Raw genomic sequence first — 27042 nt, forward strand, 5'->3', positions numbered from 1 at the left:
CCAGGTGGGGCAGGGAGCGCCGCGCAGATTTTCGCTCTGGGTGCTCTAGACCCGCAAGGTCCGGGAAGCTCCGGCCTGGGTCTGCACCTGCTGCCCCTCACGTCAGAGGGTCTTGTGTCCCCTCTGGGCCCTTCCTTTTCCGTTTTAATCTTGGAGCGCGGTGTCCTCCGCGGGAACGGAGGAACAGAGCCCACCCTGAGCTGTGTCTTAACGACTCAGACATCAGATTTGGAAGAAATGTTAATTGTGCCAGGTGGAGGCCGCTTTGGGGCTGAAGATGGCCAGGCGGAGGATGGGGAAGCACTGGCCTTAGAGTTCGGGGAGGGGTGGGGCTGTGGCCATGCACTGGGATGAACTGGGCAGTAAGAATGGACCCAAAGGCCCTTTCTTTCTGCAGGCCCATCTGTACCCCCACCAGGTCACTTGGGAGTGGTCAGGAGAGGGGAAAGGCACAGGCCAGCCTCCCCGCCATTCCCAACCCTCTCCTCAAGCCCCAGTCCTGCTGCATTGTGGAGGGAGGGCATTGGGGAACAGGGGGAACCCCCAAGGGAGCCTCGGTCCACAACCATCTCAGACCACAGCAGGGATTCACTGTCCAGCTCCCTCAAGGGACCCCCTCCTGCACAAGGTCCAGACTGGAGGGCTGGCAAGGGCCAGGGGTTTACCCACCAGAATACAAGCAAAGGGACCTTTGTCCCTGCCCCCTCCCATCTTTGGCTCAGAAAAGGTATCGCCCAGTTGAGGGAGCTTTACCCACTCGCCAGCCTCCCCAGTGCTGGAGAGTAACCTAGAGCCCACCATGCTCAGCTACACCTCTGCACCCCACAGATGGGACGGGACAGCAGGTGGTCACAGTACCCAGCACAGGGCATAGGCTGTTGCCATTTTCACCTGCTTGGAGGGCAAGGTTCAGCCCCCCATCCCCCGCAACAGAAAAGAGAGGAAACAGGTGCTTTAGCTCTGTTTATTGACATACTGGTAGGCTCTATAGCAACAGGCGTGCAGACCTGCAGTCCTGGGGAAGCCAAGGTGGAGGGTGGAGTGTTTGTCTGCGGCGACAGTTGAGTGCAGAACAAGAGCACAGTGCACAAGGTGGAGTGGGGAGGCCAAGAGGGCTAGGGAAGCAAGTAAGGGCCAGGGTCTGTCTACACTGGAAATCACTGTCCCGTCCCAGGCTCTTAAGCCCTGCTCTTGCTGTGGCCTCCTGACTCCGGGCTAGGGCTGGGAGTATCCTTTCTACAGAACTGAACAAAGTGCACCAAGGAGTCGCTGTCGCCCTCTTGCGATCAACAACTTTGTCCCTTGCCTAGGTAGGCCCACATGATGGGCAGCTAGGCTCTGGGTGAGCCCCCTCAAGCAGGGTCTAAAAGCCAGGCATGTTCAAAGAGACACTGATCTTCTCTGGGGTCCCAGCCTACCGGTGCGACCCTGCAGCCCAGAGCGATCACTACAAGCGTTGCTGGCTGAATGGTTGGGTTGGGGAAAGGGGATGGGATGGGGCTGTGGAGGAGGGGTTCTGGGGGCCATCATGGCACAGGGACAACACGCATGGTGTTGGTGAAGCCGGAGCCAGGGCGCCAGCCAGTCAGCACAATGACCACATCTCCTGACTTGAAGAAACCTCGAGCCTTACCTGTCAGAGAAGAGAGGTTGGTGAGAAAAAGCCAAACCCAGGCAGGCACACACCTGGGCAACTGCCCCACAGCCCCACCAAAAGCCCCCAGGGAGGCAGCAGGCAGGTCTGTCTGGCTGGCCATTTCTTCCTCATACCACAAGGTGGCGCCAGCCTCACAGCCCAGGCAAAGGGGATGAGGCTGAGATCCCAGATGGCAGATACAAAACTGATGGGACACCACTCAGTTTTATGCCCTGGAGGGTTGATAGCCTTCAAGGTCGGAGCTAGCTATTTCCTCTCATCCCATGATATTAGTACACAATGTGCCACAGTGAGTGTCTCTAGCCAATTTGTATTTAAAAAAAAAACCTCAGTAATGAGCAGGTGCCAGAGACGGACAATTCATTTTGCTTTGGACCCCAGACTGGGCGCGGAGAACGACTGATTCGCTCAGGGACTTCTCTCCCCCTGGGCTCAGCCGAAGGCTTCTGAACAGGGGAGCAGCCAGAGAAAACCTTCCCGTGAGGGTGAGGAGTGACCAGCTTGGTCTTTTATTTCAGAAAGGCTGGGTCTGCATGTCCCCCCTTTCTATTCCCCCAACTTTCAGGGTCCTAGAAGCACCTCTACCCCTCCAGGCCCTGGCCTTTGCTCCCCCCAGCTACATACCAACATTCATGGCCAAGTTCACCCGGAGGTCCACGTCCTCAGCCCAGGCCTCCTGGACTGGGTCCTTACACAACACAGGGAAGATGCCACGGTACAGGTGGGCCTGGCGAGCGGTCTGGGGATTGCGTGTCACAGCAATGATGGGAGCACGTGGGCGGTACCTGGCCACCTGATGAGCAGACCTGAGATGGGATGGGGACAGGGAGAAGAGACCTTTAAACAGGAATTCAAGGAATTAGCTCACTGTGCCACAGGCCATGGCCATTAACACCTGCTCCTCGGCACCCCCCGTGAGTAGGGAGCTAGGACAACATAACATCACGAGCCTGCACAGCTTGCTTTGCCACCATTTGACCTCTCTCTCATGGCCCATCAGCTGGCCATCCTGACCCTTGGTGGGCAGAACCCTTTCCACACCCTGAACTCTTCCATCTGGATCAGAGAGGCAGCCCTGGCCCAACCTTGCCGCACCTATTCCTCTGGCTGCCAGCAACAGCCACAAGCCAAGCAGCACCTGACTAGCTTCTGACTCTGGACATCTACAAAGGGCAAGGGCAGAGCAACCAGCCCCCTGGTGGCCGAGAAGCAAGGTTGCACAAGTGCTGTGCTCTCTCCTCACCCAAATGGCACTTGGGTCAATGCCAGCACCTGAGCTCTAGATCCCCAGTCACACACGATCTTAGAATTTGTAAGATTTTAGAAACCAGGGTGCTACTCTCGAAGGCAGGGACTCCTTAGGTCCCTATGCTTCCTTGAACACTGATACTGTGTAGAGCTGCAGGTGTATCTCTGCAGCTGGGGAGGGGCTTGCTGGGCCCCAGCAGGTAAGCTCTGGGGTCAGGAAAACAGGCCACATCACAGCAGAGAACACCACTCTGCTTCAGGGCCTCTGTACCGCCTTTGGCAGGGAGCAGCTGCTGACCCAGCCAGTGAAATCCCAGAAGACTAGAGGTAAAAATAGCCAAGTAGCAGGGGCTGACCTTTGCAAAAAGGTCAACCCTAATGGCTGGAGCTGAGCAGCCAAGAATGGGAGGCCTGAGGTGTGTGCTGAGGGAATCAGCAGACCAGGGGGGCTGCACTACAGGGAGCCCACCTGGCTTCACTTAGTATGTGAGCAATGCCTGCCTCTCCTCTCTTCTTCACCCTTTCAGAAAGCCCTCGCCGTCCTGTGGGCTGAGCCAAGGAGCATTCCCAGACCACGACGAGAGCTGGGGCTGATAAGCCAGTGACCTGGGCTAGGAAGGATCACTTGGCTCTGGCCAAGCACAGGTCAGGCCGTCCTCAGTCTAACTGCATGGCCTGAAAATGTCAGGAAGATGGTGAAGAAACCTTTTCTGGGCCAGATCCACACGTCTTTAGGGACAGACGGGGACCAGTGCACTGAACAGGAGCATTAATTTCCAAACTGAAGTTCTGATTCTTACAAAAGTTTATTTTTTTATTTTTTGGCTGTACTGGGGTTTGAACTCAGGGCCTCAGGCTTGCTAGAAAGGCACTCTACCACTTAAGCCACTCCACCAACCCCTTTTTTGTGTTACATATTTTCGAGACAGGGTCTCACGAACTATTTGACGGGGCTGGCTTCAAACCAGATCCTCCTGATCTCTGTCTCCTGAGTCGCTAGGATTACAGGTGTGAGCCACTGGTGCCCAGTCAAAAGTGTATTTAACAAAAAGTTTAATATGAATGTATGTGACCCAATTTTTACTCCATAGTAAAGAAGGCCCTTTGGCGAGGAGCTCATAGGATTCCTCTGCTGAAGAGTCATTGTTTAAACTCATTCCAAGGCTTCTAACGTGATGACACTATTTCCTCATATTACTCACCACCATTATGATACGGTCTTGTTGCCCACTTGTTGTCGTGTCCACATATCCATGGCAAAAAGATTCATAAAGTGATCAAGTCCCCACAACACTCCATAGACATGTCTGCCACCACGAACTACTCGTTCATAAACTCTGGCTCAGGAGGGTGAGCTTTACTCGTGGTGTCTACTCACCAAGCTCAGAGCTGCTTTGAAAGGGAACTTGCAGCCTCTCTTTCCGTACTAAGTTTTTTGAGAGTACATGACTAGAATAAGCAACACTGGCCGTCTGTTTCCAGTTCACCATCAGGCTGTAAACCTGCGCTGGATCCAAATGGTCTAAGCCCTGTACATATCCTTGGAGTCCTTCAGGACCAGGGAAGAGAGAGATCTGCCCACTCTGGGATCCTGGCCTGAGGGGGGCCAGGGAGCTCCTTCCCTGCAGGGTCCTGGTGGCAGCCAGAGGGGTCTTACCTTGGCCCCGTGCCATCTGAGCACCATTCAACGCATTGCTCCAGGACCCCCAAGGACAGGTGCCGCAGAGCACGGCATTCCCAGGGACAGCACCCACGGCCGCCTCCTACCTGCCAGACTTGGTGAGGACGATAATGGCCCCACTGCAGCACTTGAAGGAGGCCTCCACGGCGCCCACGGCGGCGGCTTCTGTGGGGTCACTGGTAATGGGTGCTAGGCGGCGGAGTTCCTCAAATAATTGCAAGTGGTAGATAGCAGCCTCTGCCTCACGGGCAATCTAGGGGAGCGACATCCGTCCAGAGGGACGAGAGGGGGGGACAGAACTTTGTCAGAGCTGGGTCACAAAGGGAGAGGGAGAGGAGGAGTCACAGACAGCTGGGAAGGAACCCGTCCCCGGGCACGACAGCAAGGAGAAGCCTGGTAACTGGAGGTCTGAGCAGAGCAAGAGCAAAACTCCACAGGAACTGCCCTATACCAGGTGCCTGTGACTTCCACTGTACCCACTGAGCGGAGGACCCCTTGGTCCTGCCCTATCATGACCTCCCTGGCTGCCTTCCTGCCTGGGCCCAGATGCAGGGCTGGCCGACTTCTTCTGGAGCAGCTGGAGCGAGAAGCTGGTTATCCTAACAGTGATACCTGCCCTTGGGGCCCTACCTGCCAGACTCCGTCAGAACTACCAAAGCTGCCGCTAAACACTTATAAGAAGCCTGCACGCTGCCCATGGCCATGGCCTCCATGGGATCTGTGGAGTGACTGGAGGCTCGCACCAGTTCTTCAAACAGCTTGCGGTGGAACATGGCTGCCTCAGCCTCCCGAGCTATCTGTAAGGTTAGGGGAGGGGAGCGAGGAGGAGGGATGAAGAAGGAAAAAAGACAACACATGGAAAGACAGAATGGGGAATTAATCAGAGAAGGTACCCTTAGCTTAAATGTCCTTCAGGCAGACGCTGAGGCAGGGTGGTGAAAAGCCACATGCTCTGGGGAGGCGTGGGAAATTTTCTTGGTGCTGAGATTGCTGCTACTTCCCTTCTAATACAGGGAACGAGTTCTTCCATGTTGGATGGATTTGCTCTTTTGATAGGGGCTGAGGTCGAAGGGGACAAAATGTGGTAGGCTCTAGCACCTTGGCACAGAAACGTGCCCAGGCTGGGCCCATGCCACTTCCCAGCAGAGGACTTCACCACGCTGCCTCGTGATGCAGCTCACAAGAAGGCACAGCCCTCCCTCCCCACATGGCTGTCTGGCAGCAGCAGGATGCCCGGCTTCCATGCACACACAGAGCGAGGGTTCCCTCGGCCTCACGCACAGGGCACTGGGAGCCCTTGCCATAGCTGCTTTGGAAGCAGACGGAGCAGCACTGGAAAGCTGGGTTCAAGGCCAATGCTGTGCAGCCTGACTGCTAAGCAGGAACTGGCTGACTTGTGAAGGGCTCAGTGAACAGCCATGTGAAGAGACAGAAGCCTGGGGAAGCACGTGGGCATGTTTAATAAGGCATCGATTAAAATTAAAACTGAATTATTAAAACAGTCACGAGAAAGGCACTCAGTTATTTACAAACCCCCCTGCTCAGAGAAGACCAGGAATTAGAAAGAAAACTTAAGCTTTAGGGGATTACAGTGCATTTTCCAGCATCTTAGTAAGCGACAAATGAGGAAGACTGAGCTTGTTAATTTGGCAGTGTGAGCAGATGTGTTGCAGAACTTACTAGGCTCTTAATATTGTTTTTGTAAGAATGCATGCAGCCCAGAAGACAGGGGATGAACAGAAACAGAACCAGACCCGGTACTGCCTAGCTCTGGGTTATGGGTCATGGACCATGACCATATCAGTTAGACACAGGAAGTAGTTAAGTGGACAAGCTGTCTGCAGTGTTAGCCAATGACAGACAGAGAGGCTTGTGCCCCTGGAGAGCAGCTACAGCCTGGCCCAGACCACATAACTTATCTTGGAGCAGTACCATGCAATTCCCGCCTTGCAGGTGTAAGGCGTTGTTCATAGGAAAGATGGGGACATGGGAGAAAAGATGCAGAATTCGGAACCTAAGTTCAATCTCTGACCCCACTGCAGACCCCAATGGAGACCTGTCCTTAACTGCTGCTAGAGAGACCATGATGCTACAGGACAGAGGGCTGGCTTTGCAGTCAGCAGACCTGGGCTCGAACCTAGGCTTATCACCATGTGACCCTCCTCTACAAGTGAGGCCAAAGGCTGTACTTAAGTCCGCCTCATCTAATCCACTTGAGGATCAGGTCTTGAGAGGTCAAATGATTTGCCCATAGAAATTAAAGTCCTCACAGTCTATGTGGTTACACAGCTCAGTAAATCAAGTCAAGGTCAGCCACTTCCCACCTCTGACGCCAGGAGGTCACACAATTAAGCAAGTCAAATAGAGTGGGGGGACATGGGGAAAGACTTAGGTGACTGCTCTACAGGTGACTGGTTGAAGGCACATGGCTTCCTGGGAGAGCGAGCACCTTCCTACCATGGGGCAGCTGTGAGAATGAGCCAAGAGTATGGATGAGAACAGTAAACCTGTCACACACTCAGGGTGATGTGACAACCAGGGCCTGGGAAGGGGACAGCTGACAACAGCCCGGAGATACTGCTACACAGCTAAGAACTCAGCTCACTGCAGAATTCACTCCAGCCCACTAACAAGACACACAGGCAGTAAAGGAGGAAAGGAAGACGCCAAGGCTAGAGCAGGCTTTCCTTTTCCTTTTTTTTTTCCCCTCTTGGTTATGGTAAATTTGGGGGTTTGTGGAAGCTCATGTCACACAAAGGGCTGAAGTACTCTGCTGGCTGGCAAGGGAATAGAAACTGACAGTTCACCCATGGCACTCTTTTTGTCAGGTGGAAGAGTTAGAGTTAACTCTTCAGGAAGTTCTAAGACAGGAACACACTGGGCCTTGTCCCCAAGAGGTGGTCAGGCAGAGGGACATGGTTAGAACTCACTCCTAGGGAGCGCGAACAAAGAAAGCCACCAGGATGCTCCCAGATTCCAGCGCCCTTAACTCCAGCTCTACTTGTAGGCCTGCTGCTAGTCCTTTAGCACCACTTAGTGGTCTGGCACAGCAAGGCAGGTCCCAAGCTGCAGGCACCATGCAAGGCCAGCCAGCTAAGGCAGCTCAGTGCAGGCAATGGCCTGGGGTGCAGGCCCCCTGAGGCCCATGGGGGGAGTCAAGTTTGTGGGACAGGTGGGAGCAGGAGCCCTTAGCCTTTTTCAAAATAGGACAGGGGTACCCAGGCCCTTTGGACTGTCCAGAGGAAGAGACACAAGACAACCCGTACAGCAGCGTACTGAAGCCACAGTAGATTGTGTGAAGAGGATGCCACCAAGCAGGAGGCAGAAGTGGAGGGAGTGTGGGCAGGGGCACCCTCCTTTCTACACGCCGCCTCACTCTTGGTGTGACTTGGAGGTGAAAGGCTGCAGAAACCTAAAAATTCCCATGCCAGGCTTCAGTCCAGCCTGCAGCCCAGGGCATGGGGCAGGCCCTGACGACTCACCAGGTGCTGCATGCGGACAGCCTCCAGGGGGTAGTCCCCTTTGGCCGTCTCTCCAGACAGCATGATGCAGTCGGCTCCGTCGAGGACAGCATTTGCCACATCACTGCCCTCGGCTCGGGTGGGGCGGGGCTTCTTGATCATGCTCTCCAGCATCTGGGAGGGACAGAGCACTGGTCAGACATGGCCTGAGCTGTCTTCAGACAAGCAATTGCATGTGGATCTCCCCAACAACGTGTGGGTACATGGGGCGAAAGGGAGGTATGTGTTCCGCGGGACAGGGTCCATGGCAAGAGACCACGTAGCCCCAGGCCTTCCTATGTGGGTGCACGGGAGGATGCGGAAGGGGCACGTGCCTGCGTGGCACAGATGACAGGCTTCCCAGCCCGGTTGCAGCGTCCTATCATCATCTTCTGAGCAAGGAAGACCTTCTCTGCAGGAATCTCAATGCCTAGATCACCCCGAGCCACCATGATCCCATCGCTGGCCTCCAGGATCTCATCAAACCTGACAGGAAGGTGGGGAAGAGAAAGAAGGGTTACATCGAACAGAGGCCACAAGAACAGTGACAGAAATGAAGCTTTCCAGGAATTCCCTAGCTTGGATGTCCCTGTACTGCATCACCAGGGGTGCCTGGAGGTGGTGAGGCATCGCAGTGACCTAAGCCACTCGGAGTGACCCAAAAATCTTGCCTGCTGAGCTCTTCAACAGTACGATGGAGGGAAAGAAGGGTAGGAGCCCTGGTCTCCTCCAACATCCCATGGGCTCATTTCCTCCCCATTTGTATGTTACGAGGCCCTCATTAGGCATCTCCATACAACTAATCAACTCTCTACCCTCTAATCAACACTTCCAAGGGAAGAAAGTGAACCTAAGGCCACTGACTTGCTTCTGACACAAAAGGTCCATGGCCTCACTTAGCCAAGGACATTTGAGAGCTGTCCCTTGAGGTGGCACCCTTCACCTTGGTGAAGTCAAGGTCAACTAGCAGCCATGGGTTATCAGGATAGCAAAGGGAAGGATCCAAAACTGCTTGGTACAAAGATCTCAATGCTTAGACAAGTAAGACCACCACAGTGGGTATACTGGGTTGCTCCCCCCAGGCCCCTGGCCTTCTGGGGTCTATGGCCATAGCAGTGCCGAGCTGTATTTCTAGGAGGAGATCCAGGAGGAGGAGATGTCACCAAGCTGCCCATCCTATTTTGGTTCTGCCTGTTGAGTACTGGGGAGGCAGTTAAGCTGAACTGGGCCATGTGCACCTGAAGAGCCCCATATGCCTTCCTGGGGAGTGGAAGGGACTGTTCCAGAGCTAGTCTGATCACTGGGCCAGCTCAGCTTGTTTCTAGAAAAAGACCAGGAGGTCACAAGCTTCAGCTGACTATGGTCCCCAATTTCCACAAGGCTCCCAAGGTAAGAGCCAGAAGGGCCCCTTCTGAAGAGCCAGCTGTCCCTTCTCCTTGGTGTCCCCATTCTTGCTCACACTGGTGCTGTCCCTGCTCAAGAACAGAGCTGTGGCCCAGTCTTCTCTCCAGGGGACAATGTTGAGCTTCTGGTTTCTTGCTCCCCTGCGAAGCTTTCTTTGGATTTGTGTTTTAAATACCAATGCCTTCCTCACCCCTAAGACACTGACTCAGTGGGTCTGGACAAGACTCTGGAGGCTGCATTCTGCTGGGCAGTGGCCAGGTCCAGGAATCAGGCATTCACAGGACACACCTCGCCTTTTGTGGGGACCGAAGCAGGGACTGTGCTCGTACCTCCGAACTCCTTCATGATTCTCAATTTTGCTGATAATCTTGATGTTCTTTCCTTTCTCTCCCAGGACCTTCCTAACCTCATGGACATCAGCCGCTTTGCGGATGAAGGATGCAAACACCATGTCTACGTCCTGCTCCACCCCGAACTTCAGATCCTGGATGTCCTTTTCTGACACAGCTGGGAGGTCCACAGCAGCCCCAGGAAGGTTCACACCCTTCTTGCTGCCCAAGGAGCCACCATTTTCCACTTCTGTCACCAGGAAGTCAGCACCTGTATGAAGTGGAGTGGGGAGGAGAGGCAAAGCAATGAGGGCCCAGTGCAACTCGAAGGCAAGAGACAAGCAGCAGGGCCTCTTCCCATCTGCCCCAGTTCAGTGGACAGGGAGGTAGCACATGGGGCACTGGACCCATGGAACCAGAGGTCAAACCCCAATTCCACTAACTGTGCACCACAGTCTCCTCACCTGCAAATAATAATTACTCATAAAGCTGTTTGAAGAGTTAAACATGTACATTGTTCAGCATGGGTACTTTCAGTTATCATTCCTCAGCACACAGAAGTCCTGTACATTTCCCATTGAGGGATGGAGACAGAAACAAGCAAATAGAGAGCTAAGAGTAGAATCAGGCTGGGCTACTCTGTTTCACTCCATTTTGCTATGAATATTTTGGAGATGGGGATCTCACAAACTAGTTTCCTGGGCTGGTCTGGAACCTCGATCCTCCCAATCTCAGCCTCTCAAGTAACGAGGATTATAGGCATGAGCCACAAGTGCCTGGTAAGGGCTGGTCTGTTTTTGAGGATGTCTGAGTTGTAAGGAACTCCTGAAAACAGACATTCAACCTCACCGCCAGCCATCCAAGCTTCCCATCTTCCTTGTACCAGTGCATTTTAGAGATGTAGATGGTTTTAGAACGGGGACCCCAACCCACACATACCTTTCTCCTTCACCTGCAGAGAGATGAGCCCATCGTCCACATAGATCTTGCTGCCCACGTCCACCACCTTGCAGATGTTCTTGTAGTCCAGCCACAGGATGTTCTCATCACACTTTTCCATGTAGGCGTTGTCCAGAGTGATCTTGAGTGTGGCTCCCTTCTTCAGCTCCACCTCTGCTGTGCCGCTCTGCAGACAAGACAGCACAGGGTGTGAGCGCCCCACCACCCGGCAAGGAACAAGGCTCAAATCTCGGCTCAAAGTGGTAAGAAAACCTTTTCCCTTGTGAATAAATGCTCTCTCTCATTCTTAGTAAACTTTTTAATGTTTCAATTTTGTTACTTAGTGATGGGGAGAAAGATACAAAAAAATTGTTCCCCAAACACAGAGCCGTGTTAGTAGGTCTTTAGAATGAAAAAGGTCTCCTTTGGGTACCATTTTTTTTTTTTTTTTACAGTAATGTATTTTGTAAGTATCCAGGCAGGGCAGACTACAGAGGTGGTGTCCCTGGGCTGCCTCACCCATCGCTCCTCCCCGGGATACTCACGCCCTTGATGAGCCCAGTTCGAATCTCAGGCCCTTTCGTATCCAGAGCCACAGCAACTGGCCGGTAGAGGATGGGGTCAGAAGCAAAGCTCTCTGTGGCTGTGCGCACATTCTTGATGGTCTCTGCGTGGTACTGGAGAGGGAGAGGGAAAGGAAGGAAGGAAGACGGTGAATCTACTCCCACTTCTGGATCCCGCTTCCATTCCCTGCCCCAGAGCCAAAGGCGAGCACTTAGGAAAGGCCAGGAGCGCAAGGCCTCCACGGCCACCATCTAACCTCGCCACAATCCATTCTTTCCCCTACTTGATGGCTTCAGCTGCCTCAGCCACAGGCCACTTCTCCCACGGCACCAGTGTACCCTAGAGCGAATCGCAGGACCTTCTCAGAGCATGGCCACCAAAAGCCACTACGTGAATGGGTGTAAACATATCTTCCCTAAAAGAGGCTGAGTCCTTTGGCTGTTCTCTGACTGTCCCTAGTGTTCAAATACCCAAGGCAAAGAACTGAGGACTGGCATTAGGCAGTCTGTTCTGGGAATCGGCATCAGGTTGCGTGCCTTTCCTCTGTTGATCCCAACCCCAATTCAAACTTGAACTTATTGACATAAGTCATCACGGGCCGTAGCATGACTGGAGAGGGAGGCAAAACAGGACAGGAGGTCCGATGCCTTCTCTGAAGAAATTGCACTTTGCTGTTCTTCACTGCAACAAATTCTGGCTCGTCTTTCCCATGACCCTTTCCTTTTATCACTACCGTTTTATTAAAAAGTGACTCAGGGCCAAGATAAGGTATCAGAAGAGCTTCAGATAGCGCAAATCCACGTGAACTTGCTGGTAAGAGGCGCCTAATCCAGCCGTGTTCTTCAACCACCCATGTCCAGGACAGCAGCATGCATGGCAGGCTGGCACAGACCTGGAACCAGAACCTCACGTCCAAGGACAGTGTGTGCAGTCAGCAGCTCGTCTGAAAAGCCTCAGCTTACGACCCAGACACACCTGCGATAAGGCACCCGTGACTCGGTTTCATTACAAGTTATGAAGGTCTCTTTGTATTGCAAGTTCAGCAATACTACAAAGTAGAATATAGAACACAAGAGAAATAGATATGGTTTAGGTTTTACTGGTCTTTATTGAGACAGTGTTTCGCTATGCAGCACAGGTTGGCCTGGAACTCGCTGTCTTCCCTGGCTGGGTCTGAGTGCTGAGATTGTAAGCATGCACCACGACACTGGCTAACAGGTGTTATTTATGCTTTCTGCATCTTACTTACTTACTTTCTAAGTAAGACTGGCCTAGGGTCCTAACCCTCAGCACTAAGGCAGTTAATCTGGCTTTCGTACTGTCCTTGTCTGAGATGAGCATCGTGCTATGTTGGTTTCAAAGGTCACAAAGCAGTGACTTCTAGAATTCTCTAGGCTTTGGAACAGTGGAACAAAAGATTGAATGTTTACTGAAGGGGAGACAGAATTCAGCCAGTAAAATCATTTTGTCTTGGGCTGGGGCACAGCTCAGTGGTAGAGCACTTATGCCTAAAGCATGTGCAAAGTCCTGGGTTCGATCCCCAGCAAGGGACAGACAGACACACATACCATTTTGCCTCAGGTTTTGGAAGGGAGCTGGAGTTCAGGCTCTTTTTCAACCTTTCATGACAATTCAGCTACTCATATTTTCTACTTCTTTGATATTTTTTTCTTGGAAAATAATCAATTTCATCTCTCCTTCTAAGAACTGAGTCATAAATCTTTTTGGCTTAAAATCTCTTCTCATGGATAGGTACTATTCCCTTTCCTAGTCACTATTTTTCTTTTCTTTTTCCCTTTCAGTGCTGGGTATTGCGTCTGGAGCCTGCAGGCAGGTCTTGCACTGAGCCATGCCCCACAGCCCAATAACCCATATCATTTTTTTTTTTCTGGTGGCACTGGGACTTGAACTCAGAGCCTCACAGTTGCCAGGCAGGTGCTCTACCACTTGAGCCACTAACTCCACCAACCTTTTTTTTGAGATAGGGTCTCAAGAACTATTTGCCTGGGCTGGCCTTGAACAGCAAAGCCTTCTGAATAGCTAGGATTACAGGTGTGAGCCACTAGTGCCTGGCTTCAACACCACATGTTCTTTACCAGGCTTTCCTGGTTTCTGTTTAACTATTTTCCCCATAAAGAATCAGCTCTCAGCTTAATTTGTTGAACTTATTTTCTATTCCATTAAGGAATGCCTTAAAGATGGACTAGATCCATCTTTCCATCACCCATTGCAGGTTGGGTTTTTGTGTGTGTGTGTGTGGTAATGGGGCTTAATTAAACTCAGGGTCTAGACCTTGAGCCACTCCACCAGACCACTTATATTTTTGAGATAGGGTCTTGTGAACTATTTGCCTAACCTGGCTTTGAACCATGATCTTCCTGATGTCTGCCTCCGGAGAGGCTGGGATTATAGCTCGGAGCCACCGAGCCCACTGGGGTTGCTTTCTTTGTAGCACTGAGATCTTTGTCTGACTGTGCATCCAGTTTCTAAGTGTGGCACCTGCACCCATCACCGCTATCCTCAGAAGGCTCTAAATTTAGATTGTTTAAAAGTCAGTATTTTCTGGCCAACATGGCGTTAGAACTGCCTGTTCTGCAAGAACACCACATCTTGCCTGTGAGAACTGCCAAAAGTGGGGATTAGAGACACTGAGCCAAAGGCGCCAAGAGTGGCTGCAGCCAGCACAGGTCCCTCTGTCAGAGCAAGACAAAGCAATTTCAATTATATGTCTGAGCCCCTGGCAGAAGGAGCTCATGAAATAAGAGCCCTTAAATGCCATCAGATAAAACTGTTCATTCACATCAATGATACCATGCTCATCAGAACGTAGTACAGTTCCCAACATTCTGACCTCAGGAGAACGTCATCTCGGCCTTAACACACGAAAATAAACTTAAGAGGGACTTACCAAAAAACCCCAATTCTAATCTAGAAATAAGAGTTAAAGGACAGATAATCTCCAAATGCTTCTTAGAGTTAAAAAAAAAACAAAAAAAACAAAAAACAAAACCCAATCAGAGCCAGCCCCTGTAGAGCTGCGTGGTGTTATTTTACTGATGGAAGAGCCTCCTTAAAGGTCAGCGCTGCAAGATCTATTTCTGCCCTTTGCCTACACACAGAGGACTGTGCTCCCCAGCAGTAGGATCAATGCTGTGTTGAATCTTTTCTCTTTTTGGGGGGATACTGGGGCTTGAACTCAGGGCCTTCACTGTGAGCCACTCCACCAGCCCTATTTTTGTGAGGGGTTTTTCAAGATAGGGTCTCACTATCTGCCTAGGCTGGCTTGAACCAAGATCCTCCTGATCTCTGCCTCCTCCTGGGTAGCTAGGATTATAGGTGTGAGCCACTGGCGCCTGGCCTGAGCTGAATCTTAGTGCTCTCTTTGAGCTAAGTTAACACTTGAATGTCTTCAACAAGGGTGTGTCTTTACTGCTGTTGGTATTATTATATATATCTCCACCCCCCTTAGGCAGGGTTTTGCCTCACACGATCCCCGGGATTACAGGCATCACCACCACACCTGACAGGGAGTGTCTTAATCTGCCTGCTGTACTAGCTCAGGCCCCAGTGACATTTAGGGGCCAGCCTCCTGCCCAGCCATAGGAACACGGGTTAGAGAATTTACAAGTCTCATGTTCCAGAAAGGAGGAACTCACTTCTTGGATTACTGTTCTTGGGGATGTATTTTTAGTCCAGACTTAATACCAACTTCCAAAGGCCAGAGGGCAGCTCTTCACCACCTGACCTTACAGAGTAGCATTTTCTGAACGGGACACAGAGAACAAGGGAGGGGGAGCTTCCCTCCTGCATGGATGCAGTATGAGACCCTGTGGTCCTTGGGAGACCTATGGTCAAGCCTGAAGGTTTTAAACAGGCAGATCTCAGGGAGCCCTCCACCCCCCACTGCTCAGAACAGAGCTTTTCCAACAGGTGCCAGGTGGTCCCTGAATAAGGCCTCTGTTCACAGGTCAGACCAGCTAATAAACGGCTCCTGCTCAGGTCCATTTCTACGCTGGGCTCCCAAGGAGGCAGAGGTGTGCTGACTGGTTATTCTAACACCAGCACCCGGGAAGGTGCAGTGAGGACGGTGCTCATGGAGGGGCGTGTATGCCCATTGGTGACAGTGCAACAGACTCCTTCCCTGACTTGCAGCAGTGTGAACCCTTGTCCTAGACCTGCCCAGTCACCGTGGGTCTGATCTAGACAGAATCCATTCGCTGGATGACCGTTCAGCCACAAGAGCCCTTAACAGAAATCCTGGAGCAGGAGCATGGAGTGCTGTGGCCAGGACACCCACAGTGCAGAGGGGTTTCCAGCAGCCCAGGTGTATGGGAGGCCTCAGCAGTGACAAAGCAGGTCCTGTTTGCTCCTGACAGAGGAGGGAGAGCAGGGGTGGGCTTGTAAAGCCAACGTCCTATTCGCAGGAGCCTATTCCAGGCTCATCCTTGCCTGCTCCACCTCGGTCCCTTCCCATTCCCCATAAACGCTGCAGTGCCCCTGCTGACCAGCTGACTCACCTCATGAGTTCCGTGAGAGAAGTTCAGTCGAGCCACGTTCATTCCAGATTTAATCATCTCCTTCAGTGTCTCCACCGAGCGGGAGGCCGGGCCTGTTAAAAACCATTTTAAAGCATGATATCTGTGTAGGAAGACATCCAAGGGCTTTGCTCAAGTTAAAAAAAAAAAAAAAACTTCATCTTTTTTCCCCCTTAAACATTTCTTCCCCAAAATAGCACACATCTTTGAAAAGTGTGCTAGCCTGCTTTCTTGATTTTGGGGGTCACCCCTCCCATTGCCTTCAGATTCTGCACACTCCTGTATAATAGGGAAAGCCTAGGTAAGACTTGGTCAGCCATCTTTGCCTCCACTGAAGCTCAGCCAACCATGGAATCCCAGTGGCACACAGCGTGTGAAGAAGATCTTCCCTAGGTCTGAGATGCTCCTACAAAAATTCTCTAACAGAAACAGAGTATTAACTCTTTACGGCAACTTTCCTATGACCTCCGTTCCCATGAGGATCTGTGCAGCACAGGGCACTTATTTGGATTCTCCAGGACAGAACGGGCCACTGGCGTGTTTGGGGCAGGGGCACACCACGCACCGATGGTACAGATGATGCCTGTGTTCCGGGCCGTGATGGGTGGCGAGTCGATGTCCAGGCGGCACATGTGCTCCAGAAATGTGTCGGCCATGGCTGCGTGCAGCTGTTGGGTCTGGATGAAGGCGGTCCCGGCTTCGCTGTGGGGCTTTGGCATGGCTTCTGAGGACCTGGCTCCAGGGAATTGAAGAGAGTAATCAGATCAAGAAGTGCTTAATACGTCAGTTGACACATAAACTCACTAAGTAGGCTTTGTGCATAAGCAGCAGGGGCTCTGGTTATGTGGGTGCTCCTCGAATTGGGAACAAAAGTGAAGTGGGAAAGACCTTAAGGAGCAAATTAAGACCTTCTGCCCAATGCACGGACATCCCAGAGCCCCAGTGCAAGCAGGTCCCTTTCCCTCAAACTGGAGGGAAAAACCAAATTTTTTTTTACAGTACTGAGAAGCAAACTCGGGGCCTTGCACATGCGAGGGAAGGGTCTACCACTGAGCACCACCCAGCCCTGCGTTCTCACCCTAACCCTAAATCACACAGTTTTCCGTGCACAGAAGGAACATTTGCAAAAGGAAGTGACCAGCCTTCCAGCGACACAGACAACTGACTCCTCGCTTGGTTCCTCGGTGTCTAGCTCTTTGAATGACATGTTGTCTCAAAGCTACAAACGTGCTTTGCTGGCAGGCACCCGCACTGCCTCTTTAAAATTCTCACACGAGCCTAAAGGGCTGGGATCCCCCCGATTGTGGAAAGGAGCTCTGCCCCAGAATTACACAGTTTTCACTAATCCAAAATGCCCCGAGTTATTCTTCAGCTCCTACTGGGCATGAGAATAGGTCCAAGGCAATAATAGTGCCTGGCCCGGCAGCAAAGTCCAACCAGAACCCTAAATGCAAAAATCTTTCACCCCCGGATTCTGCAGCAGAAACAATCACATTTTAGTCAGAACTTTAGGATACACAAGCAATTTGCACAAACAGAGGGTAACCACAATGGGACTGGTGTGGCTCTAAAATTATTACAGCTCCATTAATAAGTCAGTTGTAATGTAAGGAAATTAAATCTTCTCAACTGGTTTGCTTTTGAGATAGGGTCTCACAAAGTAGCCCAGGCTGGCCTTGAACTCTCGATCCTCCTGCTTCAGCCTGCTGAGTACGAAGATTACAGGTGTGCCCAGCTCCCACTTGACTTCTGACTCACCACCTGGATCCCCTCTCTACGTCTGACAGGTATAATTCTCGGTAGCAGGAGATCTGTTCCAGGCAGTTAACCAGCCCAGGTCACAATTCCAACAACTGGCCTGACCTTTGCTTTACTTTCTTACTGGCTTACAACTAAACTCACTGGGCTGGTTAGCTAGCTGATTAGAGCACAGAGACTCAGGAGAAGCTTCCAGGCAGTGTCTGATGAACTATCAAGGAAGGGTATGGAGCAGAAGCTGAAAATCCTTCTTATCCAAGTTCACAGTCCCAGGGCTCCTCCTAAAACCCTAAACCTAAGGACTTTAGCCCAGGCTTGGGAATATGCCCCTCCTAAGCCTTGCCCTGCCACTTCCCAAACCTCAGGGTCCCAAATCAAGGACCCTTACTTCATCCCCAACTGTGGCTTCCCTGGGCAGCACCTAAGCCTGTCCTGGCCTTCTCTAGGAAGGCTGGGAAAGGTCCAAGGAGCCCTGTGACCAGCAGTGAGCAGACAGATGCCTATTACTCCTCAACCTCAGAACTGAACGTTTAAAACGGGGAAGGAAGAAGCTGGCACACTCCTCTCATTCTCATGTGCCATAACACACATCAGTACCAAGACCAACGTCAGTCCTCTCCTCCGGGACCTACTTGGATCTTCATCTCCTGGCACTTAGTGACTCAAAGGCATCCCAGTGCTTGCTGAAGCCCCTCTGCCAGTATCAGCTAGACCTCCTCTGCCCCTTCCCCAAATCTGAGGAAGTTCTCAACTACAGACAGGATGCCCAGGCAGCCAGGGTCCCATAACAAGATTCGTGGTTCAAGGATTGCTCATAAACCCTCAGGCTGGGGCAGGTCTGGCTGCTAAGGGAACACTGTTGAGATGGCACAAAGGCCTTCCTGTGGCCTCAACAGGAGAGCGTCATCCAGCCCGAGGACTGAACTGGGAAGCATGGAAGGTCTGCCCGAATGGAATGAAAATGCGCCTGGAAAACCATCAGCTGGCTCTTCGGCAGACCTAAGGCCGGGGCCACGGGTTATGAGGTCATACCTTTGGTTCTCTGGGCTTCTGGTGACATAATGCTGTTTTTTGGGTTGAGAGTGGCTCCTTGACCCCACTTGGAAAGACCGCTCAGAGCTGAGCACGGTTTGCCCTGGAGAGCTGAACAAGGATTAAGGTAAAAGCTTGAGTGTAACTGATGCTCTCTGGAGTAACAGAAAAAATTACCTTAACAACCGGGTGTCCAGGTGGACACTACTCGTAGAGATTGAGCCAGGTCACGGAGAAAATATAGAAGCACCCCAAGAAAATACCAAGGAATGCAGAAAGTTTGGAGGTGAAAAGTAAGCGTTCACTAGCTCACCCAAGGTGCTTTATCTACACCCCAACTTTCCTTCTCCCTGTGGTCTCTTCAGACCTGTGATTTACTAACGCTTTACTATCTACTTTCTGCAACAATCTAGTTCCTCCTCTCTCGTGAAAGGACAGCAAAGTAAACCAATACCTAAAAGGTCTGGGAGGATATATACCAAAACCTTAACATTATGTTGTCTGGGTGGTATAATTACGGCCTTTTTTGTTTTGGTGGTCCTGGAGTTTGAACTCAGGACCTCATGCCCACTAGGTGGGCGCTCTACCACTTGAGCCACTCCACCAGTCCCTGGTATGGGGCTTTGAACTCAGGGCTTTATGCTTGCTAGGCAGGTACTCCACTGCTTGAGCCCCACCTCCAGCCCAAACTACAGACAAAAAAATTAATAAAATTACTAATGATACTTTTGTAAGAAAAAAAAAATCATAAAGTGTAGGTTTTCTCTCCTTTTGTGTGTAAGGGAACTCAGGGCTTCACACTTGCTAGGCAGGCCCTCTACCAACTACTTGCCCAGGCTGGCTTTGAACCACGATCCTCCTGATCTCTGCCTTCTGAGCAGCTAGGATTGCAGACATGAGCCACTGGTGCCTGGCTAAAGTGTAACTTTGCTGAAAATAAAAGTATTTATAGGCATCCTGTGAAATTTTTGGAAGTCACTGAGAAGTGTCTTGCAGAAACAGCTGATTAATTATGTGGGGCGGGGTTTGTCCTGCACCCGGGACCGCGAGTGCATTGCAGCCACTCTCAATGGCTTAGGAAGGTCAACCTTGATCCACTGAGAATCTCAAAACCTCACTCCCCTCAAAGTAATGTAGTCCACAGGCCCATTCCATGCCAAACAAAAGAAAAAAGCCTCAGTGCCATGCCCCAGTCAGTCAACATCTTTTCCTGCTTAGTGTGCTCAAGCTCCACAGCTGTGACAAGGAGGCAGAGAAGGGTGGCCTCCAGGGCTAGGAGATGTCATCAGCAGATACACTGACACCAGCCTGAAACACACATCTCCCTCCCCGTCTACAGTTCAATCTAATTCTAATCTAATTCTGAAGTCTACAGAATCTAATTTTTGGCTATTAAGTACACACATGGCGAAATGAGAATGTGCTTGGCACTAAGTGGATTTGTACCTCAGCAGCCAACAAGGTTGAAGTCAGACTTCATTCAACAAGCTCTCAAGTGTCCTTAAAGCCCCCACCAACCCAGAAATGGCAGGTCTCCAAACTTCCTTCCCTCAGGCTCTGAGCTGGACCCTCGATCTCCTTCCTGCCTTTCTCCAAAGTCCTCCACAAAAACTCTTCTCCCAGCACAAGTTGAACAGCTCAACCCACCACTTACCTAGAGTCACAGGCAGAACCCCCCACCCCTCTGCAATCTCCCCTGGCTCTAGGAGAGGGCCTTGGCCTTGGTTTCTTGGGTTGGGCTGGGAAAGGCTCTCCTCTCACCTGCCAGCTGCAATGACAGTGCCTGCCAGGACATGTGGCCCCACCCATGCCAACTTGACTCACTTCATCCTCCTCCTCGGGAGGCATAGACATGCAGGGCCAACCTCCAGCCAGCAGTGGAAGCCCCGTGTGTCCACTGACAGCAGCGAACACCAGGCCAGGGAACAGGAGCTTTGCTCCTGGGCCTGAGTGCTTGCAGAAGGATCTTCCCGAGAGCCACGTCTCCTCTGTGAGGAATGAGATATGTCTGAGGCCTTAGTCTGGACTGACAGACTGGAACACACCTCAGCTCCATGTGCCCCGATCTGAACTTCCCTGCCTCAGCTCAGGCAGCTCCTGGCTCTTTGTTTCCTTTGTGACACACACAATTTTTTGGCCATTCCTCAAGAACCAGGGAGCAAAAATCATTAAAAAAAAATATCCTATTTAGTGCCAACACTAATACAGGTCGTGTTGGAAGAGATTCACGTTCCACTCCACCAATTATCTTTCACAAAGGTCCAAATCATTCTGCTCTAATAAATCATCTGGACCCAGGAGCCTGCATCTGCATAAGCCAGGCTTCCATAGCAGGGCTCCCTGTGCCAGTGACACCATCCTGTAATGACAGGACCTGATGGCCTCCTTCTCCCTCCAACATTGTGGTGGGTACCAAAGACTGTGTTCCTCACTGATATCCAGGGTGTGAGAGCTCCAGCATCTTTGCTGGTCAAGATGTGACCTGCAGGTCAGCCTTCTCTCTACCTCCAGGTAGAACAGGGAAAAATTTCCATGACTGGCTCTAACCAAACTACAGCAACATCATCAAATGTGTGAAGGTCCAGCCTGCAGAACCAGGGAAGGTCTGGAACAGATGTGGTTCATCTCGATACACGGTTAAGAGTAAAGACAGCAAAGGTCTGCAAGTTCAAAGCCAGCATGGGATACATAGTGAGAACCTGTCTCAAAAATCTAATAAAAAACAAAAATTAAGGAGTAAAAACAGTGCCCTTGTCTATGGGGGGGCATAGATGGTAAGATTCTTTTAGTGAAGAGCTCCAAGTCTGAAGACTACTCCCCATCCCTACAGGCCCTGCACCAGACAGCAAAATCTGGTGTCACCAGGGTATGCAAAACATGAGCTCACTTGTGGGGACAGGTCCCTTGCAATCAATCAATCAATCAATCAATCAATCAATAATATACTTCCCTATACTTTGGGGCAGGAAGTTAGAGAACCCCTGATGTCCCGGATGCTCGGGTAGAGAACTGGTTTCTGCCTGAAGGAGGAAGTCTATCTGAAGGAGAAGCTTTTGGTTGTGTTGGCACAGGGCACCCCCTTAGAAGGTTTAAGCAGTAGGGCAGGGCTTCTAAGCAAGACAGTCACACCTTGGAAGCCGCAAGGGGCCTGGCCAAGTAAGTGCAGTCAGGGTGGGCAGTGATGGCTTCTACAGAGCAAGGTCCTGGTGAGGCGTTAAGAGGAGCTGCCCTGCACGCTGCACCAGGGTGGGGGGTGGGGGTAGGAGAAGCAGTACCAGCTGTCCAGAAAGACTTATTTCTAACAGTCTTTATAGGTTTGTGTCTATTTTTTATTTTTTGAATTAAAGAAATAAAAAATCTGTTTCTACCACCCAGAACATCAGCACTGAGCTATACTTTTAGACTTTATAAAAAATAAAACAAGAATTAGTTTTACACAGTTCATTTTTCCTCCATCCCCAGGCTCTTCCAAGCCCTCCCACCCTTTGCCTCCCTACTGCTTATCAAGAATTTTGTATACTTCTAGCTCATTTAAGTCTATGTACAGTGCATGTACGTTGGCTATTTTTGGGGGGAGGGGGCAGCACTGGGGTTTGAGCTTAGGGCTTCACGCTTGCTAAGCAGGTACTGTACCACTTGAGCCACTCTGCTCATTTTCAAGATAGGGTCTCCTGAACGATTTGCCTGGGGCTGGCTTCAAACTGTGATCTTCCTGATCTCTGCCTCCTGAACAACTAGGATCACAGGTGTGAATCACGTTTTTTTGTTTGTTTGTTTTGTTTTTTGCGATATTGGGGTTTGAACTCAGGGCCCCATGCTTGCTAGGCAGGCACTCTAGCACTTGAGCTACTCTGCCAGCTGGCTATTTTTAATACCCTAAGTAGTGTACTGTAGACACCATTGAGTACCTTGCTTGTTAGCTCAGCACATTTAAGATCCATCCAGCTGACATATGGATCTGGTTAATTCACTGGAACCACCATACAAGGGCCTTATTAATTTACATATGGCAAACTCCATTAAACCTACTTCCTCCTATTATTGATTACTAATAACTCTAATACATGCCTCTTGTGCACAGGTGAGCTTCTATGTATCCAGAAATGAAATTCTCGGGCATGGGGCATGTGTATTTTGATTCTACTAACCACTATGGATTGTTCTTCACAGTGGTTTTATTAACCATCCAATAACTCGGGTTGCTGCCTTCCCACTTCTTTGTCAGGACTTGATATTGTCAGACTCCTTAAATGTTTGCCCAGCTGATGGGTGACACTTATTAGTCTGCTCTCTGATATTAATAACCAAAAAGGGAATATAGAGATAGTTTTAAATCTGCCCAGACTGAGCTCCCCTACCTCTTCAATCAAATCTCCTGGGCTCCTCCAAAACAAGTCCCATGTGTCCAGTGTGCCAGGGCTGACCCTGCACATGGGGCCAATCTCTGCACTCATTGCTGGAGACACCAGTTGTTTAAAGTTGAAGGAGAATGATCTGTATGTAGATTGATTGAAGATGTTTGGAAGGGATGGGGTTCAGAGAATTTTTTTTTGACTACAGAGCCCACACTCTTGAAGGCTGGATGGCAACCTCACTGCCCTAATATATAGCTGATCTTGGCAGCTCCCTTACCACAACCCAGCCAGTCTTCCAAACACTGCTTGCTGGCATCAGGAAAGAGGCTCTGAGCTCCCCAGGAGGTTTGCTGATGGACAGAAGTGGGGAGGGGGAGTCTCAGAGGCCACCAGAGGTACTGCAGCCAGGCTCTCCTTCTCCCTCCTACGTGCAGACAGGCACAAACCACTGTGGGGTGTGGCCTCAGTGCAGCTTGGTGGCCCTACCAGAGCCCCTGCTCCTGAGCTGAGCAGCCACACAAGGAGGCCATGAGAACCAGCAGGGATCACACACCACCAACCACCATGTTCACTTCCCCCAAACAGCTTCTTTAACGAGGCCCTAAGTAATCAGGCCACTCAAATCATCCAGCCCAAGTCTGGCTCTTGGTGAAAAAAAATTCAAGCTCCCAGAAAGTTCAGTGTATAAAATGGTCTTCACATACTCTGATTGAGCTCTGTTCCTCTTTGTGCTGGAAGTGATGCCTAGAGTGATTCAACCTTGTGTGACCTTTCCTCCCCCTCAAAAAGAAACACCCCATAAAATGTTCCACAAAGACCCTCAACAAAGTTGCAGTAAAACTGCTCACAGGGGCAACTCATTCTTGTGGTATACCAGTTAACTAGGATTTCACTGAGGGTATTTGGAGTGATTCAGAATGAAGTTAATGTCAAATGAGTCATTTTCCTCTACCTTCTCTTGTTCTTAGCTCTTGGCCAACACAACACATCCTGACTTGCTTCATAAAAGCAGAAGGAAAATAAACCGAATAATGTGAGTTTGTAAAGCAAGAGCTGCATTTTTTTTCTACCTTCCTGCCCCTGGCTGTTTCCTCATTTCTTTCCACTGCCTCAACATTAAGAAATTAACAGCTTGAAAAAATAAAATGGTGTTTTTTCCCTGTGACCCCACCTTACTGTCACAGTATTCAGGGCACAACAGCAACTCCCAGGAGTCCAATGAGCCAAATCCCCAGAGATGCAGCTTCAAATGCTTTCTGTAAAACTATGAATTCAAGACAGAATTTTATCTCTAATGTAATCCTTAAAATGAAAGTAGCTATGCCAGATAGGACTAACGACCATGTAAGTACAATAACTCAGAAGTGAGTTCACAGAAATCGTCATTCCCGTCCCATGGAAGCCACCATACTCGCGACAGAAGACAGGAAGAGGTACTGCAGTACCTGAGCACTGTAGCTCTTAGGCTGCTAACCGGGACCAACCATTTCGCATTTAATTGAGACTTTACTAGAGTTTGAACTCAAGGCCTCGCACTTGCTAGGGAAGTACTCTGCTGCTTGAGCCCCTCTGCCAGCCGGAAAGACACTTTTAATTGGGGAAAAGCATGCCATTTCATTATTTGACTCACTGAAAGAGGAGAGGGGACTTTTTAAGGCTGCAAAAACCACAGTGCAGTTTCCCCACTCACCCAAGGATGAGAATTTGCTCAAAAGCAGCTAAGTTGAGAGGCTGAGTCATCCTGTCCGCGAGCCCTCCCCCTACCCCAACGATGGCGATGATTTACTGTACCCTCCCCACAGCACAGCCCAGGGCATCCTCAGGCCACCAGAGGGCAAATTATTTGCTAACAATGCTGTCCCAGGAGTAACAGCCTAGGTCCTCCTTAGTGCCCTAGGAAGTGGCCACACCCCGCCACCAATCCTACAGGATGGGAACAAGCCATAGAAGCCCATCGGGAGCAGTCAGGGGCTTGGAGGAGAACATTTCGCTCTTGGTACGGTGCAACTTTGTTTCTACCCCTTAGTGAAACAGGGAAGGCTGACCCAGCTCTTCCTTTATCTTCCTTTCTCAAGAGACCAGAGAGCAGTAGCAAGGCGAGTTGCAAAGAGTAGCATCACTAGTTTCTTTGTAAACGCTGCACCAGGATCCCTGCGGGAAGGTTTCCAGGAGATAACTTGGTATGTGGAAAGCCTGAGTCTCAGATTAACTGCACGTGCGTGGGGATAGCTGGGAGAAGTTCCGGACCTCTACCCAGCTCAGTTATGGGTTGAGTTTTCCGTTCAGTGACCAAAGGGATATGTGTATGGAAGAGGGAGTTCTTCTGGACATCTTACAGAGATTCGGCGCTGTATTTTACATGCACGTGCACGGGGACCTGTCCTTTCAACAATCTACAGGAAATTGTGACTCCGTTTTCACAAACTGACCAAAAGCTCAATTCCCTTCAGTCAGTCGGCTCAGTACATTAATGAGTTACACGTGATCCTAAAAGCCTGCTTATCCCAGATGCTCCATCCACCAGGCTCACTTTACCCACAGAGGAGGATCAGTGTCTCGGGTATGAGACTGCTGGATTAAGCAGCAGAGGGACATCTGTCCTTCTGACTGGGAGGTGCTTTCCTGCTCCTTCAAACCCAGCGTGCTTGCCACCTGGTGAGGCCCCATCGCCCTCCCTCCCTCCAGCAGGAAGCTCGTAGCTTCCTCATACCAGTGATGAATTCAAGGTTTCCCCAATTAGATTGTGCGTTCGGCGTGCTCTAACCATTCTGGTCAGGCCAGTCTCCAGCCGCCCCCCACCCCCACCCCGCCGATGCCCAGAGCTTCTGAGTGAAAAAGTCAGATCGCCTGCGCTCCCCATAACTTGCCCCCACCCCAGGCCTGGGCGTTCCACTTTCCGGGCGCAGAGCGGAGGACGGCGGGGCGGGGTGGGGCGGGCGCGGTCCACTACGTGCGGCCCCGCCGCCGCAGGATGGAGCGCGTGAATTCTCAAGCGCGCAGCGGCACGGCCACCCTGCAGGGCCCGGCCAGGGCTGGAGGCCACCCGAGCAATCTGCGGCGGCCCGAAACCGGAACGCGCCGCAAGGGCAGCCACCCTTTCTTCCCCAGCAGCCGACAGACCCAGGTTACGTAAGCCGCCGCCGCGTGTAGGGCAGTTGCTGCATCCTCCCTGGCTGCCCGGGAGACTCAGCCCTGCCCATCCGCTGATCACTGTCCTTTGGGAGGTGGCCTATTGCGTGCCCGCTGCTGCAGTGATGGAGAAGCCGCAGAGGACCGCAACCCGAAACCAGGGGAGAGCCGGGCGGACGTGACTAGAAGTGGGGAGGGGGGCGGCGGGGGCGTGGACGTGACCTGAACGGAGGGGAGGAGCTAAGACCAGGCAGCTTGAAAGACGGGGACGGGGATGCGGAGGAGCGGACGTGACCAGAATGGAGGGGGAGGGGCGCGCACGAGGAGGGGGTCGAGGCGCGGGAAGAGCAGACCGGCGGGGACCGAAGATGGACCGGGGAGGGGAACCAGCGGGGTTGCTTCGAGGAGAGGTCACAAGGAAAGCATCAGAAGCGGGGGACAAGAGGCTGAAGATGAAGGGGCGAGAGGACTAGTTTGCAGGAGAGTGCAGAGCGGTGGGGGCAAAGATGGAAAAACTGGAGGAGGAATAAAGACCGGGGAGGAGAGAATGGGAGCAGAACGAGGGGTAGGAAAGGGCCTGCCTGACCCGTCTGGCTTCGGAACAGGAGCGGGGGCTTTGAGGCGCAGATCCTGGGTGCCAGCCTTCCTTCTCACCCACCCCCGACCCGTCCAAGGTGCCCAGGGTGCTGCGCCGGCCCCCGCCTGGGTTCCGCTGCAGCCAGGCGGACAGACCTTGGATGGGGACCGATGCCCAGGCTGTCACTCCGCTCACCTCCGGCGTGCTCCGGATCGCACTGCGCTGCAAAGACGGAGAGGTCAGGACGCTGGGGACGCGCAGCTCCTGTGCGGGAACCCGGGCCCGGCCTCAAGGTTATCCCGCTGCGGAGCCGCGCAATCCCTCCGCAGCCCCG

At 51.6% G+C, this 27042-nt stretch overlaps 1 protein-coding gene across 6 annotated transcripts; it reads right to left on the reverse strand.

Moving 5' to 3' along the window:
* Positions 1-948: 948 nt before the first annotated feature.
* Positions 949-27042, reverse strand: Pkm (pyruvate kinase M1/2). 6 transcript variants are annotated; one of them, XM_074061709.1, is made up of 11 exons: positions 26904-27042; positions 16423-16589; positions 15840-15931; positions 11304-11435; positions 10759-10945; positions 9820-10090; positions 8422-8572; positions 8069-8221; positions 4673-4839; positions 2282-2463; positions 949-1633 (listed from the first exon to the last, which is right to left on the reverse strand). In XM_074061709.1, the coding sequence occupies exons 2-11, from the start codon at positions 16574-16576 to the stop codon at positions 1527-1529; spliced, it is 1596 nt and encodes a 531-aa protein (XP_073917810.1). In that variant the 5' UTR covers positions 16577-16589; positions 26904-27042; the 3' UTR covers positions 949-1526. The 6 variants fall into 6 exon arrangements, with proteins under 6 accessions (XP_073917810.1, XP_073917809.1, XP_073917814.1 ...); XM_074061708.1 differs by lacking the exon at positions 4673-4839 and adding an exon at positions 5217-5383; XM_074061713.1 differs by having other exon boundaries at positions 26864-27018.

The sequence above is a fragment of the Castor canadensis genome, chromosome 19, assembly GCF_047511655.1.
Source record: "Castor canadensis chromosome 19, mCasCan1.hap1v2, whole genome shotgun sequence".
NCBI lineage: Eukaryota > Metazoa > Chordata > Mammalia > Rodentia > Castoridae > Castor > Castor canadensis.

Bases quoted from the DNA above. Each gene is read 5' to 3' on its own strand.
- Pkm (XM_074061709.1), bottom strand. From the start codon at position 16,576: ATGCCAAAGCCCCACAGCGAAGCCGGGACCGCCTTCATCCAGACCCAA. The intron at 15,932-16,422 runs GTGCGTGGTGTG...GGTTTTTAACAG, and splicing joins AGGCATCATCTGTACCATCG to GCCCGGCCTCCCGCTCGGTG. The intron at 11,436-15,839 runs GTGAGTCAGCTG...CTCCCTCTCCAG, and splicing joins TCTCTCACGGAACTCATGAG to TACCACGCAGAGACCATCAA.